Genomic DNA, 20,086 nt, shown 5'->3' on the forward strand with positions numbered 1-20,086 from the left:
CTTCCAACATAGAAAAGAGTGTGCGCGTACACACCCACCCCCCCTACAAGAGAGTAGAGCAATCCTTTATGCTATGACAAGAAAAGCTTCCCTTTGATGTTGTAGAATTACTCCAAAAGGACGAGCTAAATCAAAGATAGAAGAGCAGTGAGGTGGACATGATTTTAGGGCCTATGGGGGATTTAAGAAACTGCAGCGAAATCCTGGAATGTATCCTGTTAAACATACAGGAGAGCATTTACATATAAATCTGTATTCTTATGTTGTTGGGGCTACTCTAATATTTTGACCTACACATGGCAGCAACCTTTAAACAGCTCACATACAGTCATGTCCAAATTCAGAGAAAAACATAAGTAGATTACATCAGTATCTGATGGGGCATTGAGGAATGCTTACCTCTATCCCAATAAACTATCTGCTTTTAGCGTGTATTCAAATCACTTAGAGGCAATATTAAGCACATTCTGCTTACTCCAGTATATGGCATTCTTTGAGGATATGTAAAGATATCAAGATGCATACCAATGATTAAAGCAAATAAGAGTTTTATCAATATGAAATTAGCCAAATTCTGTGTGCATGAAAACATTTACTCATGCACATTTCCCTATGGAGCACTGAATAGGCAGGCACTCTGATATTTCCTTTGAAATGTTAATTAATGAACTAGCTCAAATTTTACAGTCATTACATTGTAAGTTGATATTAGCTTCTAATTGCTTGGTTCTTGATTGTGAACTCTGACATGCCTTAGGAGGGCAGCAGGTTCCCAAGGACTCTGCCAGGAGAGCGCACAAAGCCTACAGGTGTGCTTAACATTGTTATGAATGCAGTAATCACACTGGGAGCACCAAGGAGTGTCAGTTCTCTTCTATAAGGTTCAAGTCCAGTTCTGTGCAGTCCCTTTCAAAAACAATCTTTTGTCCTCCATCCATTACAGTCCTCTCTCTTTTATCCTCGTCTTCCTCCTCTTCACTTTCACTCAGTGGCCCAATGCTGGCTCGTCCCAGGAAGTCTGCAGGGGAGAAGGCTGAGCGATGTTCTGACTGGGAAGACACTGGAACTACGCAGACACCTGTACCACACAGGAGGCTCTCGTGATTACCAATCTACAGAGGACAAAAGAAGAAGAATCATGATCATGTGACAATTCTAGCATTTAACAGGTGGCTAAACCACTCGAAGGGGCCCAGTCTAATTCTCAGTGCTCATTCATGCAGCTAGATTATCAGCTCCATACACCTCCAGGATCCACACCTAAATGTAATAAAATGTAGTGCAGTGATGACATCACTGGCAAAGCCAGGAAGTCTGCAGGATGGCTGTGCCTGCTTCTTTGGAAAAAGTATAACTGAGAGTTAATGAGCTTGGCTGGTCAAGTAAATGGTCAACCTAACGAATGCTGGAAACTTTAGACCTTTATTTAAATTATGTAGTTTACATAAATGTTCTTTTCTTGTTAATTATGCAAAAGATTACTTGACAAGTTGACACAGATTAGAAGTACTATAAGTGCCAGCAAGCCAACATACTGGAACTTTATAGCTACCCAACTTTGTGCGTGTACTAGGTGGTTTGTCATGATGATATAATATTAGCACAATATAAGTGAGAAGGTCTAGATTTTCAGAAAAGCTCTGCATTTAAGGATTTTGCCTGCTGAACATTTGTGAACTTCTCATATTAAGGCAGAGTGGTAAGTTACTTTTGCTCTCTTAAGCAGTTGCAACCAGGGAAACCTGTGACAGGAGTCTCATTGTGAATGGGACAAACTGGAACTTGTGTTTGGTAGAGTGCATCACAGCTGGAAAAGGGAGCCTGTATAAAGGCCAGCTTTGAGTAGAGATAGGAAAGCTTAACACACTTGTGTGGTGGCTTTTGTAGCCAATCAGGTAGAATTGCCTGCACCAAAAACAGCCAAGAACCCAATCCTGACTACACTGATGTGAGGAGTTAGATGGGTATCTGGAAACGGATCTGAGGGATCACTACTTCACTAATGATCCCAACCTAAAATACCAGTGGGAAATGAGAGCTGGTGGTGTGAGGGCTAAGCTTAGATGTGCTGAACCAGAGTTTTGGGGAATGGAGTGTTGCCAGGGGCGTACCATTGCCATCCAAGACAGAATACATGGGTACAACTGAACCCAGGCCTGGTCATATACTAACTGATATAATTAAGTTTGTCTCAGTATACTGCATGTACCAATGAGGAGATAGACTACCTACACTGACAGCCCATTGGACTTTCTTGCTCACCTGTGTCATCTTGCTGAAGTTAAGGCCTGGCCTAGGGCAGGGCAGAACATCTGGGTCACGGCGCCTCTTCAAGCGAGGTCTGCGCATATCACAGGGCTGCGAGCGGCAGCGCGGCAGCGCTGGGTGCAGGTCACGTCTAGAGGAGGATGGTGTACTACACGCAGAAGTGGGAGATGGAGACAGGGCTGGGTGTTCCACACCAGAACAGTCATATGTCAGAGCAGAAGCAGGGGAGGGATGGGGGGGCAGGAGCACAGAAGAGGCGCCATGAATGTGCACAGGGGAGAGGGAGAATCGGCGCTGCAGTACTGAGTGAGAAACCATAGGGGCCGGTGAAGAGGAGCAGGAGGAAGGAGTAGCAAAAGAGGCAGAACAGGTTCCTTTCAGTTGGTCACAGGGGTCCCATGGGAAGCTCCATGGTAGTGGGGAGTCAGACAGTGCTAAGCTGAAGAAGGTAGGGCTAGAAGATGAGTGTAGGGATGAAGAAGTGAAGGAGGAACTGGGACCACAAAGTGGCAAAGAGCTCGCAGCAGAGCCTGAACTAGATAATCCTCCACTTTGGCAGCCACGTTTGACTGGGGTCCAAACCTTGGATGCACTAGGATGCCAGGTAGAGCGACACTGAGAAAGGTCCTCAGGAACAGAGAGGGACCGGCAGTGGCGTTTTGGAGGTGGTGGCGGAGGGGAGCTTTGGAAAACCTCGTCTGTGAAAGAAACCTCTGGACTCTGGAAAGCTTCTCCAGAGCGGGAAGGAGGCCCTAGAGGGTCTGGTCCACAGAAATCATCCAGAAGGTTAGCTTTGGATGATGGGTGTGTAGCTGAGCTGGTCTCTGAAAATGCCAAAAGATAGACATGAGACAGATTTCTCCACAAATAGGTAAAATAAAATGCAGCTGCTTAATTCTGTGAACTTGCCTTGTGTTGATCTACAAGCACTCCATGAGACAGTGGGACTTGAGCCCACTGCAGGTAATGACTGAAACAGAAATATAACTTAAATTCAAAACCAGAACCCATAAAACTAAGTGAATAAAGAATAAAAATTTTAGTTAAAGGACAGATTTAGTTTTGTATCCAACTCACCGCATTCACATTAAATGAGAAAGCCTTGTAATAAGGCTCTTCCAAACTCTGTTTACGGAGCTGCTCTGTGATAAGTGTCACCATAATTGTAGCTACAATCCAGGGACAGACATGGAGATGAGGAGATTTATTGTGGGCAGTGGAAAGGTTAGTCAATCCTGGCGTGGTTTGTGGTGTCCCCTCCACACCTAACCAGCCAGACCAGCTTTCTCACTATGCCACCATCATCTTTATGCCACCTAGAGGGACAGACGAGAAGGGATCCATATGAAACTGTCGATTAACTGAAACTAGTCAGCCACATTGAAGAGAAATAACTGTTGTGGTGTGGAAAAGCAAACAGATGAACCAGATGCCTGCATAAATGTGTTCAAATTAAGAACATTTTACCATCTACATGCTGCCTCCTTCACAGATGAAAAGGCATAAATTCATGTTCACAAAAGGCAGAGAGCACATGTGGATGTGAGGACACCCAGAACAAAACACTTCACATTCCATCATGCACAATTAACATAGTTCTTATTGGGGCTACAAACACAGATTAGTGTCATTTCAAAAGAAAATGCAGAGTACATCCCAACTTTTGGGTGGGGAAATAAAATATGGGGGAGTGTGTGAAAAATGAATGGGGACAGGGGTTGGAAACATGCCACAGTATCTTTGCAAGGGGGACAAAAGAACAGTGACCAGGTCTTAAGGGCTTTTATTGCCAAGGCAAAGCTAAAATGGTGTGACATACCCAGAGAACGGGGGACCACAAGGCAGCCAATGTGTCCATTTCTTTAACACATTCCTCAGATATTCTCTTTATATGAAAGTATCAGAGTTAGTTTAAGATCTGAAGGTAACTCAATCCATAAGACATATCTGAAGATTAACCTGCACTGACACATGTGAGGAATCCCAGCAAATCTATACACATCACAAAAATGTCAATAACTAAACTCCAGCCAATATATTAAAATGTAACATGACCTTTCAGCCTTTGCACTGCTCCTTAAAAGTGCAGTGCACCCAAAATCTAGAGTAACATATTCACAAACCAGACATTAATGAATAAACTCAATTTGAAAGTATGTGTCTTAATCCGAATTAAAACGTTTGACGATATTTTAGAGTCCTACTCATTGAAGAGACTTTGCTTCACAACCACAGAGCTCACAACACTTGCGGTTGTGAGTCAGATGTGGCCTCCAGGGCCTTCCTCCTTGTGGCAAACGGGGTGCTACATTGCTAGCCTAGTTCCACATGCCAGAAGACAAGCTACTTCACACGCACGGCCAGACAGTCTGAATCTTACCCTGCGGCAGCAGTCAGCGTTTAAAGCTCTGCACCCCACAGAATGACTCCATTTGCTCATGAACCACCAAGAGCAATGCTGTCAACCACAGGCTGATTTAAAACTTATTACTTTTCAATCGTTACTAATAGTTACAGTACAAACTTTAATATAATATTATAATATTCTCAAGACGACTAGCGAGACACGTGTACAAAACACAGCATTATTAATACTATCATGTTAATTAAGTAGGTCTGGCTTAAAGGACGCTTACCCTCTTCACTAACGTGCAAACCATCAAATAAGTTTATGGCAGTGTTGCGCAGCTTTATCCTAATAATAAATAAAAAACACGTTTGTGTTAGCCAATTGAAGCCCTGGCGTTATCAAACAGTAGCTGCAGCACAAGTGTTTGTCATTGACAATGTATGACTTAATATAGCACTTGATTTAACTGTTACTGGCTAAATCGGTTAACGTAAGCTAGCTCAGCAGCACGATGCAGCCCGTGGAGCACAAAGTTATTAGCCGGTTCTGTTAGCTAACCTAGCTGATAGGACAACAAGGGTCCTAACTAACGTTAATAGCATCCGTTTGCTTACATTCGGACGGTTTGCTACCGGTGAATGGCTTGTCATTACACCCGGCTGTAGCCATGATTCGTTAGACTAGAATAAGAAATGGGGCGTTAATACGTTAGACGGCCGGGCCGATAATGTATATCTAGATTAGTTGTAGCGTTAGCTCGGTTACGCAGCTTGTTTAGGAGCTAGCATACCACAGCTGTCCTGATGAATTACCTGCGTTCGGTGGTTCCTTAGCAACCGAAGCTGCACACAGTGCACGGGATAGAGGACAGTTCAGCAGAGTATTTATAGCCTTTGGACGATACCAATACAGAGGTGTTTTAAATGCACTGCCTCAGGGAAAAAAATGATTTCAGGAAACCCCGCAATACTTATCTAGCGCATATTTACTGAATATGACATTTATTCACGTGTTACCAAGTGAAAGATGATTTTTTTAGCAACATATGTTACATTATTTTGGATGTCGCTGTTCCGATAACAGCCCCACAGTTAGCCCCCTCTAAATAAAGCGACAGCATAACAGCACAATTGATCAAATGACGTCTCAGCGACAGACAAAGTAACGTTAGTTATTTTCTTCAGATATATATATACATATATATATATAATGCCTGTTCTATTTAGACAGCCTATATGTTCGATAGAAAAAAAATATATGCATGGGCAGAATGCTTAGGCTAACGCAAATAAGCTAATGACGCATGCGTGGTGGTGGTTAAGACTTGGCAAAACAATTCCATAAAGCGTCCAGATACTCCTGATAACTGCTTTGTGTGACTTTTCGTCCATTGCCTTAGCGGTCTTTGGTATACATTACACACACAGAGAAACCAAAGAGAGCATGGCGGCAGAAAAACTCAAGAAAGAAGACACTCTCGCAATGAGGAAGCGACTGATCGGGTATGTAAAGTTAACAGTGACTGGTGATTTTCTAGCCAATAGTCATTGTGTGCTTGCTCGAAAGTTACTGACACGTTTTCATTACTTCGATTACAGGCAGTCATGTAGACTCTTTTATTCAGACGACCCTGTGAAAATAGTAAGAGCAAGAGGACAATATCTATTCGATGAGAATGGCCTGCGCTATTTGGACTGTATCAGTAACGTTCATCACGGTAAAACATCATCCGGTGCATAGTCCATATGTATTACCCTATGGTATTACACTTATGTCTCCTAGCGGCAGACATGTTTAATGCATTAGTAACATATTTTTACAACTGTATGTTTTCTATTGCAGTGGGCCATTGTCACCCCAGCATTACAAAGGCTGCGGCAGCACAAATGGAAATCCTGAACACAAATGCACGATTTCTACACGACAACATAGTCGTGTATGCAGAGCGCCTGTCTGCTACCTTGCCTGAGAAACTGTGCGTCTTCTACTTTGTTAACTCTGGGTAAATAATGCCTTTCAATACACCCATAGTTCCACAGAATGGTATGCCTGACATACCAATCCAGTAGTTTTACTGTTAATTTTTTGTTCTTCAACTGTCTTCTTTTGACAGTTCAGAGGCCAATGATCTTGCCCTACGCTTGGCACAGCAGTACACCCAACATGAGGATGTCATTGTGCTTGACCAGTAAGTATTCTGTTAACAGTTCAACACTTTAACCCTCTGATGATACACCTGCTTTTTAATTACAATTAACTCTCCTTTGATACTAGTGCATACCATGGGCATCTCAAGTCGCTCATTGACATTAGTCCTTACAAGTTCCGGAAACTGGCAGGACAGAAAGAATGGGTTCATGTGGTGTGTAAATTTACGCAACCATCATTATACAAGCTGCTGATCAACAGCAGCCTCTTGCCTGTCGGAAACCATGTGTTTCATCCTTCTAGGCTCCCTTACCAGACACATACAGAGGAATATACAGAGAGAATCACCCCAACCCAGGCCAAGCATACGCTGATACAGTAAAAGACCTAATAGAGGAAGTGCACAGGAAAGGGCGTAAGGTACACTTTACCATAGTTTACATTGCCCAGAATTAAGCTTTAAGAAACATGACCAATGCATAACATTTTTATTGCTTATACTACCCATTTCTTATAGATATCTGCCTTCTTTGCTGAGTCATTGCCAAGTGTTGGAGGACAAATCATCTTGCCCCAGGGATACTCAACTAAAGTTGCAGAGTGAGCAGCAGAGAATTTTTCAGGTTCTGTTATTACTCAGCCGCATGTACAGTAATGGTGACATGGTGCATCTCCCTCATACTTTCCACAGATATGTGCATTCAGCTGGTGGCGTGTTTGTGGCAGACGAGGTGCAGACAGGCTTTGGACGTGTGGGAAGTCACTTCTGGGGTTTCCAGCTTCAGGGGGAGGGTTTTTGTCCCGACATAGTGACCATGGGCAAACCAATGGGAAACGGGCATCCACTTGCATGTGTGGCAACCACTGTAGAGATAGCTGGAGCTTTCACAGCCAACGGAGTGGAGTACTTCAATACGGTGACTGTACAATAGCTCAACCTAATATGAATGAATGTTTCTATAAGTCGGCGCCTATAGCTTTTCCTATCTCTAGAGGCAGTCAGAGTAGAGTAGGGGTTTCTGGCACAATTTTACCTGCTTCCAAGGTGCATGGAGAAGGGTAAAAGTAAAGAGATCAAAACTCCAGCAAGACTTGTAGTATATAACGATTTCATTGTTAGACCAATGTATTTTGGCTTGTGGCCTTAATCAGGGTCATCATGAAACACATTACAAACAATATTTCAATAGGGTAGGTATGAAGCAGGAAAAAACAATTCATAAAGGTAAAAAACATCCACACACACATATCAGCCATTGAGGCACCAACAAATGTGTGTTGGGTATATGGTCATGTAGGAGAGCAAGGACGGTGTCACTAATTGGACAATTGTTATTTTCTGCTTCATACCTACCTTATTTAAATACTGTTTCATCAAGACCCCGTTAAAGTTTGCAAGCCCAGACAGTAGAGTAGTAACTCTGGGATATCTATGCTTTTACATAATAAGGAATACGTTGACCATTTTTATAGCCCGACATAAATCATGACATTCACATCATAGTAAGTTATTATTGTTCCTAAATTTTATTTATTCTCTCATGGTGGTTACTTTCATCACTCGACTATTGTTTGTTTACTGTTCACAAGTTGTTGTTCAGCCAATCTTTAATTTACCACTACATTGCTGCCATAAAACATACCTTATTAACTAAAATTCCAAAAATACATTTCTAATAAAAGATGTAGATATAAATTTCTGTTTTTATACAAAACAAAATTACTTTGGTGGAAATCTTTTAACTATCTCTCTGTAAGCATGCGTATATCAAGATGAAACAATTTATTTTCTCCCCAACTTCATGCAGTTCGGAGGGAATCCAGTGTCCTGTGCAATTGGCCTGGCAGTTCTTGATGTGATAGAGAAAGAGGACCTAAGAGGAAACGCCACAAGGGTGGGAGCACATCTTAAAGATTTGCTCACAAAGCTGCAATCACGACATGATGTAATTGGCGATGTCAGGTGAGGTTGCAGTGACCAATGCACTTGTGCTCTTTAAACTCAAAGGCCAATGCTATTCTCAACTCAAGAGTCTGTGGCTTTAAGTCACTTATAAAAATAAGTAAATGGTGTCTACTTATACCACCATTTCCCTGCCAACCCCAATTAAAGAGCCTACACCCCCTTGGTACATCCACACAAGGGTTTTCATTTATCTTGGCCGATTAAACCTCCTGTCAGGGCAGCTTGAGCATGTACAGTGCTTGATCGACGCAACTGTTGTTGTGGAACAACTGATACTACAAGAATTGGCTGCACTCGTTTTCACGCTGGGTGCTTAGGCTTGAAATAGGCACAAGATATTCTCAACAATCACAAAACCATGCATCTTAATAAAACACATACAGTATGATACATTATAAATTTCTACAAAAGGTCAGTTGTGCTTGTACACTCAAAAAGAGTGCTCATTAAATGTGCCCTGCAATGTGTGCAGTGTTAAAACTGCAATATGCTTTTCTATTGTTTTTATAAGCAGGTCAGTTGGTGCACACTGTGTTGTACTTTGACAGTCACTCACTTTAAACTTTAGTGATTCAGCAAACTGCCGACATAGCCTCTACTTTCAACCTGGAAGGTCTCATTAGTGCGAGTAGTTGAAAACACCTGTGTGGATACGAGGGCCTCTGAGCGAAGGTGGAACATCACATAGGAGACACTGTAACTTATGCAATGACTTTACATGGTAGACAAGCCATTGGGATAAAATATGGTTATTATGTTAACATGTATGCAGCTGATAAGTTAAAAGTCCAGTGTAAAAATGAACCCCTATCATTGCATTTGCATGCATTTCTCAGTTTCATTCAACCAAAATAATTTCTCTGTGGTGTGTGTATGAGGCTGTTTTATACACAAATATTTTGACTTGTCTTTGCAGGAAAAGCACAGGTGTTTCTAATATTAACAATAGCTCCTGCTATGTAAGAATTCCACTAAGTTATGACATTGACCCCCCCGGCATAAATAAAAGTCAGCAATCCTTCATTTTATTATTTACAGCTGTGCTTTTCCTACTGTGGTGTGTGAAAATGTCTTCTGTGAAAAAGGACTATGCAAGGCACTTGCTTTTTCTTCAAAAGTGTCATACTACTAAGCAAAAATTTTAAAAAAGGGATAAATTACATAAAAACAACAGTATCTTACTTTGAAGACATACCCCTCAGAATCATTGCAATACCCAGTTAAACCGGGATATTAAATTAATAAAAGTATTTCTCTTTTCAATATAATTATGCTCATAACAAATGGGCTACATTAATATAAACTAGTCTACTAAGCAGCAACTGTAGTTTTCAGATAATCAATATGATTTAGCTGAACTTGCTCCAAAATTTAATAAGACTATCAGTTCCGTTAATCAAACATGTTACATAGTTCTGATACACCCTATGCAAGTATTGAATTAATTTTTTCCATTAGGTTCGCAGATGGCACACCTAATAAACAAAGGTGTTGGGACATAATCTTAAATAATAACCATATATGCCAGGTGTCTATTTTGATTACCATAACTGGCCAAATGAGACTATGCCTTCAAGAATGTTTACATAGCTCTTAAATATCTGATATCATGGGTTAACAAGTGTCAGCCTTCTGTTACTCCCAGCCTTGCCTGGCTCATGGTTTTTTTTTTTGCTTTTTACAGAGGTGCAGGACTGTTTGTTGGTCTTGAGCTGGTTACAGACAGAGAAAAGAGGACTCCTGCCACAGAAACAGCAGCATGGGTCGTAAAGAGGTACAGGAGAACGATGCAGTACAGTAGTTAGTTGTGCAGTTTTTACCTGCCAGAAAAATATATTCTTTTGGATACACCATCTCTGTCACAGGATGTAGTATCATGTAACTCAATGTCCCATTTACATTAGGTTGAAAGAGGATGATAAAATATGCGTCAGCACAGATGGCCCCTGGGAAAATATCATTAAGTTTAAACCTCCTATGTGCTTTACTATGGAGGACACAGAACTGGTGGTAAAATGTATTGACCGCATCCTCACAGGTTAGTTTCACACCCACCATCTATAGTTTACGGTTGATACCACAGGATTGTAGTTATGGAGACATCTAGATGCCATGATCAGTTTGAATGACATACCTATAAAGAGCTAATTAACACAGTGTGTTAACAAGTGTAGAATAACTTCAAGTGTTCTTGTTCCCACAGACATGGAAGTCAGTGACCTTAAACTGGAAAAGGACGACATCTAAGGTTTGATAAACCTGTAGAAAAATTTTTAATTGCATTAGACATTCTCAGATGGACACATTCATAAAGTTCAGAGGTAGAGATGAATGTCTATACTTGAGGTTCAAGTAGCTCAAACAAGTTAATTCACTTAGAACATGTTGCTCAGCACTGATCACTGAGTGTTTTTAAGTTGACCTAGTCTGACTCCTGTCCTTTTATTAGTACATCAGTTTAAATCTAGCAAATATCAAAGTGGTGACAGTGTCACCATCTTAATTTGTCTAGTGTTGTGCAACCTAAAAGTGAAATGTTGTAAACCGTTTTCCCCAGGTGTTCACTACCATTGTATGGTATCACTTTAGGAAAATAAGATCCAGTCACCTCGATGATGAATCAGCCAATTGGAGGCACATCTAATGTGAAGTGGTGCCAGCTACAGCACATTGCTACGCAGGAGAACTAATATACAAGATAATACTGCAAATGTGACACTTGACTTCCATAAAAAAAAAAAAAATTTAAATCAAATAAACACTTGATTTTTTTAAAGCCTGGCTCTTGTGTTTCCAGCAGCAATATAGAAAGTGATCCCAATTTACAACACTGATCAGCAACATGTTCTCAATACACAGTATGGTTGGGATAAGCACTTACCAGACCACTATCTTTAATTCCGACACATTCTTTAAAAATGCTCAAGTATGGCAGTTTCACATCTAGTGGGGTGGGTATTAACAATCAGCCAGTTATCCTGCAGGTAGTGAAGCCCTTTCCCATAGCTTACCAAAGAGGCATCCGTAGCGATGTTAACATTACTCAAGACAAAACAAGCAAGCCATTTAACAGTACAAAACATTTAACATTAACTTTAACAAATAATAACAAAAAGATCCATGTGTAATATAAACCAAAAGTTTATTTCTACCAATTTGCCCAAGACACTAGAGGAATGAGTTTCCAGTGAGAGAGGGAGTACCCTCGTACATTAACAGGCTTGCGTTCAGTTGAATAACACTAGTAAAGCCACTTAAAATTGCAAACATGATGGGGGAAGAATCTCCTTAAAAGCCAAAAAAAAAAAAAAAAATGCTGGTTGTCTTCGTCTACTAGACCATCTGCAAACATTCACTTGACACGCTTACAATGAACCCGTTGATTAGTTTAAATCCCTTATTTTGCCTCACCCCACATATGAAGCCATGCAACTCGCATCCAACACTCAGCATGGGAGAATATAACTAAAGATCTAGAAACACCAAAAGGAAAAAAAAGAAAACAAAAAAAGCATAATTGTTTTATTTGTGAGCTTTAAAAGCCCTTGCTCCTGCTCGTCTGTAAATCCAGTAGACATGTAAAAATACAACCATACAATACATTAGATTCAAAAAGGTACCAAAAAGTACAGTAAAAATAACACTTCCATCACTGGAAATGTAAATGGACACAAAACAATATAAAATAAAAAGTGGAAAAGTGACATTTGCTTCCCCAGTTCCTCACTTGATCTGTACAAATGGAGCATGAGTCCAAATTTCTGCCAACTCCAAAGGAAAAGCCAGAGCCCATGTTCGCTGTGGTCAGACCATGGATCTCTTTTTCTTATTTACTTTAGACCTTAAGAGAAAAACACGGTGCTTAACGTTACTGAGAATAAACCAAATATGACATGCAGTTACACAAAGACAGACAGGTGCATGAATGAGCTTTGACAGGTCAGTGAATGGACAGACACTTTAGGGGGAGGGGGGGGGGGCACGACCGCTAGCTATTACACCTAGCACCCTAGTGAAAGGTGAAACGGCCCTTATTCCTGTTCTCAACCACCACCAACTCAACCCTTATTGATCAAGTAGTGTTTGTAGAGATGCATCTTAAGATGGCCGACAGGTGGAATGAATCCATCTTTAATGATCACAGACCCCACAACACGGCCTACCCTAACCCCACCACAATGCTTGAATGGATTTAGAGTAGATGGATCTTTGGGGTCAAAAAGGCACCAATGGTTACAGCTATGTTCTCATACTACCACGGATGATGCAAAAATGCATACCTGCACTACGTGTGATCAGTATGGCTTGTAGCTACTCTGGTGGCCTCCACGTCTTGGAGTTTTCCCATAGCTTGTATTGCCCTGGTCTGGAGGACAAGAGAAAAAGGGACTGAGTTCTTCTGTACAACAAGGAGGACCAAGAAAATAAAGTTTCTCTCATTCTTTCTTTCCCTGGGGGCACTTATCGCTTACTGTAATCGTAGCCACCCCCATAGCCGTAATAACCAGCAGAGTAGTCATAGTTGCCATAGCCGCCATATCCGTAGCCTTGCTGTCCGTAGCCATAGTTCTGGTTGTATCCCTGGTTCCAGTAGTTGTTGTAACCTTGATTCCAGTTCTGGCCCTGGCCTAGAAACAACAGGTGAGGCCTTTGTCACAACTCTCCAGCACACATGACCCAGGAAGTTACTCGGCACAAATTAAAGTTGAATACAGAGTGTAGTTTAATTCGAGATTTTGCTAGTAGACATACGAAGAAAAAAAAAAAAAAAAAAAAAGGGCTTACCTCCACGGCCCCTGCCACGTCCGCCGTACCCACGGGCACCATACTGCTGCTGCTGGTAGACTTCTTTGGGCTGGGCAATTTTAATTTCACACTGTAACACCACACAAGAGCACATTACATTGCAGTGTGACATAACTTGAACAAAATGTATCAATGACTTTATTACACCCAATTTCATGTAGACAGTGTGATATGCTATTACCTTGCTTCCACCAACGGTGTGGTATTTATTCTCCATAACCTTCTTGACCGGAGCCTCTTCTTTATATGTGATAAATACGAATCCCCTCCTCTTTTCTGTCTTTGGGTCTTGTGGAAGCTCGATGGTCTCAATCTACATAAGAGGAAAACAACCCTTTGAAGGAACTAATTTACACTTCAGACTCCTAAATAAACTGAGGAAAATGAATTGAATACCATACCTCTCCAAAGGTCCCAAAGTACTCCTGAATGACTTCCTTTGAAGTGTCTGGGTTAAGGCCTCCCACAAAGATTTTCTTGACAGGGTCCTTCTTCATTGCCATGGCCTTCTTGGGGTCGATCTGTCTGCCATCTAGCTTGTGGTTCGTCTGTTCAAGAACCTAAAATAAAAACACAGGAAAACATTAAATATAACCCCTCTTGTAAACACCCATTAAAAGCTCTTAAACGGTCCAGCATGATTGCTTCCCCACTTACCTTGTCTACACTGGCTGGATCTTTAAAGAGAATGAAGCCGAAGCCTCTTGATCGGCCTGTCTGCTGGTCCATCTTTATGGTGCAGTCCGTCACCTCGCCATATTTAGAGAAGTAATCTTTAAGGTCCTTCTTGCTCGTGTCCCAGCTGAGACCACCAACAAACATTTTCCTGAGCACAAAGAGTTAAAAGTACACTTTAAGCATTTCAGGCAGTACTGCTACTCCAACTTTGGCTGTGGGGGTGGTGATGGGTAAAAAAAAAAAAAATAGGTGGGGGGTGTTTAAATGTACACACTGTTCCAGAACATCTGTTGACCCAAACACGTAGGGAGGCTACAGTTGCTATGGTTTCAGGCAATTTAACTTTAATTGTATGTATGTATGTATTAAAATATGTCCGATAAGACCGCAGCAGACGCTTCCTCTCAGTAGCCTCTCCAACCAATACATGGAGATTTGATCCCTGCCCAAACGCCCATCCCCCCCCTCCGCTCTGCATATGGCGCCAACAAAGGCCGGTTGAACAAAGAAACATGGCAAACCACGAGTGCTTATGATCATTGTCGGCTTCACAAACACACAAAATCACACTGTGCCATTTTAAACTCACCCGGCATCCTCCTCGCCTTTGCTGGCGTCGATCTGGCCGCCCTCCGTGCCACCGTTTTGTGAATTCCCGTCCGCGTCGGGCCCTTCGCCCTCTCCGCAGTCATTCGCGGCGCTCTCGTCGATTGCCTCCTCGGTGTGCTCGGCTCCGTTAAAATCATCGTCGACTTCGTGGCCGTTTTCTGATGTTTCCATATACTGCTGCTCTGTCTCGGACATTTTGCACTATTATACCTAAGCCCAAATGAGAGAAAAATATATTTAAGTCATGAAATCCCGGTGGTTATATAATCCGTCATGCCGTACACGCTTCGCCATTTACATGGTGCCAATGCATGCATTTCCCACCATTTTGGCCGGCACGATTGCGTCCCATACATTCACACAAGGCCCCATTTGTTGCAGAGAACCAGCAAATGGCAACAGAGTACGTTAACTTAAAGTAACCACCCAACGTCTAACGTAAATTTCTGCTAACGTTAGAGCCAAAGATTAGAGAAAGCGTAACCATCTGTACCACGCTGATAAACCGAGCCTGGACTGTACAACTCTATTTCGCAGTTACGTAATGGAGAGGCCGTACTAGCTGCACCGCAGGCCTATTTTTTTTTTTTTACTAATACAGCCATTTCATCTACACATACCAGAAAAATACAAAAACACTACAACAGTCAAGGTACTTACGTGACAATACAATGAAAAAACCAAGACTAATGAAGTACGAAAACCTGCTTACGGGACACACAACCGGAGAGCTCTCTTCAAGATGGATTCTCCCACACGACGACAACTCGTGGTTGGTTTTCTAGAACCGGCAGAAAAAAACGACTTTTCTGCAGATAAGCCCTCTGATTGGATGATCACTGCTGTCAATCATGACGCCGACCGATTTCATAGGCGTCGTTTTCTTTTTACTGAAGATGTTCACGCCCTTGACTCGCAGGAAGGAATTCAACAAGGCACCTTTTCTGCTTCTACAGAAGAAAGATTTGTTCACTGCTCGGTGAATTTACTGCCACGCCGATCGGCACAGCTAAAACACGACGAACAGATTGTGTTTAATAGCGTGTCAAAGCGTTTCACTTACTTGCACTGCTATCCGCTCTGAATCTGACGAAACATAGCCGAACGCAACAGTAGCCCGGTCCAGACAGTGGAAAATGTCCAAAAGGTAGATTTTGGTACCTCTGTATGCGCATTAATGATGCATTAACGCATACATAAAGAGCTGCCATTACTCCCTTTATATTTGTACATAGACATTTTTTTCAGTGATTATTGAACAAGTAAAAATAGAAACACTGAACATGGCTTGGACAAAAATAACTGGCACTATAAAATAATTAAATCAAATCCAAAATCGAGTGCATTAGTTCGCAATAAACACAAGTTTGTTGAGTTTATACACCGTTTTTTTATTGGGACTTTCTGAGAGGTGTAGATTCAGCTCTGTGGTAATCAATGAGAGATTGTTATTCCTAAAGTTGTTCCTATTTTTTTTTCTAAATCATGTAGATAGCAGAGAATGTGTGATATTCCCTGTCATGCCTTGTTCTGTTTGATAAAAGGACATTTCTATAACAAAACTATTTCTATAACCGCTTATCCTGAGCGAGCCACAGGACCAGAGCCTCACATAGCCTTCATATAAAGCTACAATCACATACTGCAAACCAAATAACCTAAACTCAAATGACCTTCAGCCATATCTCAATAATTAAAAATAATCTTTTTCTATATATTTTGTCCATTGCTGAAAAATGATCCAAATCACAAACTACTGTTGCAAAGCTGATTGAGATTATTTTCCTATATAATTGATTTGTTAGCTGCCATGCAAACCTCTGTAAAGCAACCTGAATAAAATACTGTAATGCTCATTTGACCAACTGAGGTCATCTACTTTGTATATTCAGTAATGTATTCAGACAGCCATATGTAGGTCCTTTACTGGCTGTAGTACTTTGGCAATAATACATGTTGTGTTTGTGAACAATTTCCAGAGGAGCAACAAGAGATGAAGCTGATAACAGCAGGTAGACCAGAACATGTTGTTGTCTGAGTTTTTTGGTCCAACCTAGTTAATGTTCTCATTTCACCTCAGGTCATACAATTCATTCGGTGAAATCATGCTCTAATAAAAACATTTTAACCCACTAGTTACTTGGTAATCCCAGATGAAATGTTAGACCTTAACAATAACCAGTCAATAAATGTTAACCTGTTGACACGCTGCATTTTAATTCCGGTTTTGAATCAAGTCACATTGTTTAAAGAAGTGTTTAAAAAGAACAAATGGATTATAGCTTTAACAAAACGCAAACACATCAGATGATTAGTGCTGAAAAGACATGTATTTAATCATACTACTGAACATATAAAAAACTTAAATAATGCATTCATTACGCTTCTTCCACAATGGCTCCCTCACATATTTTAGGCATGTTTGGATTATTTGTGATCAGCCAGTCAGCCAGCCAAATCTGTTAAAAAAGGAGGAGTGAGACGTTTCAGGGACTCAAAGCTCAACGCCAGCAAACAACATGGTAACTAAAATTTAATAGCAATAAATAAATGGCTAATGAATAAATGTGTGCACCTGCATATCTTCAAATGCTGAGCATCGAATACTTACACAGGGGTTGTGTGGCTTGTGCTTGCAGAGCTCAGTGAGTCCGTGTAGCAGAGTTGGGTTTACATACCTGCTCAGGTATTCTTCGGTTGCTTCTCTTGAGGGAAAGGGCTCGATTATAGCTACAGAGAGAAAGCATGTGCGATACAGAATTGTTAGTGTTCAATGCTACATTTCTGTACAAACAACCGTATGTGTGAGTGTGTGCATTACTTACAGTTTGGGAACATGAATTTGATCTCCCTTTCAGCCGCATGAAATGACTCACTGCCATGGAGTGCGTTTTTCAGGTCGGAACTGCCATATTTTGCTCTAAGGCTGAGGGACATTACATAACATTGATATAAATATCTCTGCCAGGGTTGACATGAGCACAACTCTTTAACCTCCATGTTAGAAAAAACAATTAAGTCATAAAATGTCCCGCACTCACAGGGCGTGGTTAAAGTTGTACTGTATGTCATTAATAGTCAGAGGCTGGGGGCCAGAATCACAATTATACATGTAAATATCAGATTCAAACTTTTACATTGTAAGCTGAATACACACTGTACCAAGAGCACAGAGAATATTATGAGGGTATTTTTTCAAAACCATCACACAGCGCTCCCTATCTTACCAAAGGATTGGTGTCAGGATGTCACAGAAATATTCAAATGTGACACCCTTGCTCACTAATAAATGGGACACAAGTTCCATTGTGGTAGCGGAAGTAATGGTTAAAATATATTACTAAAGGTCAGCTTAATTTGTGCCAGTTGTTGTTTCCAAGGACACATTTAATACATTAGTGGGAACTTTAATATCGAGCATGATTTCATGGGATGGATCCAAGGCCTGGTTTTGTGTGTACAACCCACTTTCCAACACCACATGTGCTATACAAGGAACAGACAAGAAAATCAAAAGATGTAATCAACACTTTATAAGTTAACAGACTGACCACTCCGGATGAGTTTCCCTGGCCTTGATGCTGTTGACAGGCCCTATGATGGACTTCCAGTGGGTAATAGCATTGTCGCGGGCCAGAGTCATGGCAATGGTGGGGCCGGAGCTCATGAAGGCAGTCAAGCTGGGAAAGAAGAGCTTTCCATACTGGTCTGCGTAGAAGTCACTGCATTGCTCTGGACTTAGCTGTAGCATCCGCTTCTGCGGCAGGAAGGCAGTATTGGATACTTCAGTGAAATGTGAACTGATATGAATTTTTGAGGAAAATATTTATCTTAGTAAATAAGTACTTAGTAATTAAGACAAAGTCTGAATGCTCATTGTCCCACAATATTTTTAATAAGAAACATTTTTGATAAAGATCCCTTAAATTTAGTTGTTCTGTAAGTGAGACCATAATTATGTGCTGAGCAGGACATTACCATGCTCTCTGGTGGACAAATTGCATAACAAGTGCCTGAAAAGATATATTAAGCATGGGCCTTTCTGAAAGTACTTGCTACTCTGTCTCCCTACCTACTTCCACTCCGTTTGCGCGTTCATGCCCAAAGGTTGTTGTTTTTAATAAAAAAATTCTCTTGTCTGATAGATAATACACCTGTTGTTTTAATTGAATCGTATTATAGCAGTGAGTGCTGCAGTAACGTCAGATCCTATTTACTCTGGGGAGAGGGTAGTTTATCTGAAAGTTGGCTGCAGTATTTATACCCTAACAATGTGATAAATAATCCAATATTATTAGCGATGTCAACGCAGTTACTTTCTACACATAACAGTTAACTGAAGAAACGCCTTGTTTATGTAACGTTAGGAGCATTTTTAATAAGAAGTAATTACAAATTTATATCGACTCAGAAATCATTAGTTGGATCAACCACTTCCTGACACAACACACCCCAAAGACAGACCATTAACGTTAAAGCTTACAGACGTCCATGTTACTACGACAACAGTAAGTTACTGCTGTATTTTTCACGACTTGTTAACCAACCTGCAGGATAATGAAGCCGGATCTGAGAATAATATCCTCTATCTCCTCCGCTTTGTGGATGGCATCTGGTTTAATAAGGGCCAGAGTTCTTTCCACATAAATACGAGGAAGACATGAGGTTTGGTCCATCTTCACCAGCGTGCTACAGAAGCACCGGTAGGGTACTCTACAGCTAATAAAGTAAGATAGCCTACTTTGACACGTAAGTCAACCAAACACTAACGTTAAGCAACAAGTAGCTCAGCAGTAGCTACAAAAGTTAGTTTGAATGTTAAAATAAATGTAAAAATGTCCGACATTGCTTTAAACACCGTACCCGTTCTTTGTTTGGGTTGCTAGGATACCATTGCAAGCCTACGGCAAACCAAGCAGGTCAATTGATCCAGCTTCGTCTAGTCAATGACAAATCAATTCAGTTAATTCATTGGCCTTCTCTATTAAAGATTACCCTCACTCTAGCTTAGTGTGTATACAGCAAATCTTGCAAAATATTGGGGTACCTTTTCTGCACTAAACTTAAAAACTGTGACCAAAAATTGTCATGTCTAATTCTCATTTATTTTTTCTTATTCAGACTTGACATTTGTGTAAACCCTTAAGACTTCACATTTGTTAAATATTGTCTTATTGATTTAAGTTCCACCTGTAATAAACATCTTACTGTATATATTACAATCACTGCTATCAGACGGTGTTGAAACCAAGACGGCACAC

The 20,086-nt window shown here is 41.0% G+C and overlaps 4 protein-coding genes across 7 annotated transcripts; 1 reads left to right on the forward strand and 3 right to left on the reverse strand.

The window, feature by feature from the left end:
- Positions 1 to 242: 242 nt before the first annotated feature.
- On the reverse strand, positions 243 to 5,504 carry LOC119888570 (protein FAM53C-like). Its single transcript, XM_038699183.1, has 5 exons — positions 5,431 to 5,504; positions 3,346 to 3,584; positions 3,178 to 3,238; positions 2,263 to 3,092; positions 243 to 1,112 (listed from the first exon to the last, which is right to left on the reverse strand). The coding sequence occupies exons 2-5, from the start codon at positions 3,427 to 3,429 to the stop codon at positions 864 to 866; spliced, it is 1,224 nt and encodes a 407-aa protein (XP_038555111.1). The 5' UTR covers positions 3,430 to 3,584; positions 5,431 to 5,504; the 3' UTR covers positions 243 to 863.
- Positions 5,505 to 5,750: 246 nt separating this feature from the next.
- phykpl (5-phosphohydroxy-L-lysine phospho-lyase) lies at positions 5,751 to 12,046 on the forward strand. Of its 2 annotated transcripts, none has more exons than XM_038699178.1 (13): positions 5,751 to 6,120; positions 6,217 to 6,335; positions 6,461 to 6,620; positions 6,732 to 6,806; positions 6,893 to 6,980; positions 7,070 to 7,186; positions 7,284 to 7,366; positions 7,458 to 7,683; positions 8,575 to 8,729; positions 10,417 to 10,506; positions 10,637 to 10,770; positions 10,936 to 10,980; positions 11,322 to 12,046. In XM_038699178.1, the coding sequence occupies exons 1-12, from the start codon at positions 6,062 to 6,064 to the stop codon at positions 10,977 to 10,979; spliced, it is 1,350 nt and encodes a 449-aa protein (XP_038555106.1). In that variant the 5' UTR covers positions 5,751 to 6,061; the 3' UTR covers position 10,980; positions 11,322 to 12,046. The 2 variants fall into 2 exon arrangements, with proteins under 2 accessions (XP_038555106.1, XP_038555105.1); XM_038699177.1 differs by having other exon boundaries at positions 5,752 to 6,120; positions 11,290 to 12,046.
- On the reverse strand, positions 11,861 to 15,681 carry hnrnpaba (heterogeneous nuclear ribonucleoprotein A/Ba). 2 transcript variants are annotated; one of them, XM_038699185.1, is made up of 9 exons: positions 15,538 to 15,681; positions 14,806 to 15,035; positions 14,196 to 14,364; positions 13,940 to 14,098; positions 13,720 to 13,851; positions 13,518 to 13,608; positions 13,205 to 13,360; positions 13,013 to 13,098; positions 11,861 to 12,573 (listed from the first exon to the last, which is right to left on the reverse strand). In XM_038699185.1, the coding sequence occupies exons 2-8, from the start codon at positions 15,018 to 15,020 to the stop codon at positions 13,028 to 13,030; spliced, it is 993 nt and encodes a 330-aa protein (XP_038555113.1). In that variant the 5' UTR covers positions 15,021 to 15,035; positions 15,538 to 15,681; the 3' UTR covers positions 11,861 to 12,573; positions 13,013 to 13,027. The 2 variants fall into 2 exon arrangements, with proteins under 2 accessions (XP_038555113.1, XP_038555112.1); XM_038699184.1 differs by having other exon boundaries at positions 15,486 to 15,624.
- A 1,336-nt stretch (positions 15,682 to 17,017) lies between these two features.
- nme5 (NME/NM23 family member 5) lies at positions 17,018 to 19,934 on the reverse strand. Of its 2 annotated transcripts, none has more exons than XM_038699188.1 (5): positions 19,373 to 19,934; positions 18,377 to 18,582; positions 17,651 to 17,751; positions 17,504 to 17,555; positions 17,018 to 17,284 (listed from the first exon to the last, which is right to left on the reverse strand). In XM_038699188.1, exons 1-5 carry the CDS (start codon positions 19,499 to 19,501, stop codon positions 17,263 to 17,265), a joined length of 510 nt encoding a protein of 169 aa, XP_038555116.1. In that variant the 5' UTR covers positions 19,502 to 19,934; the 3' UTR covers positions 17,018 to 17,262. The 2 variants fall into 2 exon arrangements, with proteins under 2 accessions (XP_038555116.1, XP_038555115.1); XM_038699187.1 differs by having other exon boundaries at positions 17,437 to 17,555.
- Between the last annotated feature and the right edge of the window lie 152 nt (positions 19,935 to 20,086).

Source organism: Micropterus salmoides, unplaced genomic scaffold (genome assembly GCF_014851395.1).
Source record: "Micropterus salmoides isolate LMB-PRFRI ecotype aquatic unplaced genomic scaffold, ASM1485139v1 Ms_hic_scaffold_5, whole genome shotgun sequence".
Lineage (NCBI taxonomy): Eukaryota > Metazoa > Chordata > Actinopteri > Centrarchiformes > Centrarchidae > Micropterus > Micropterus salmoides.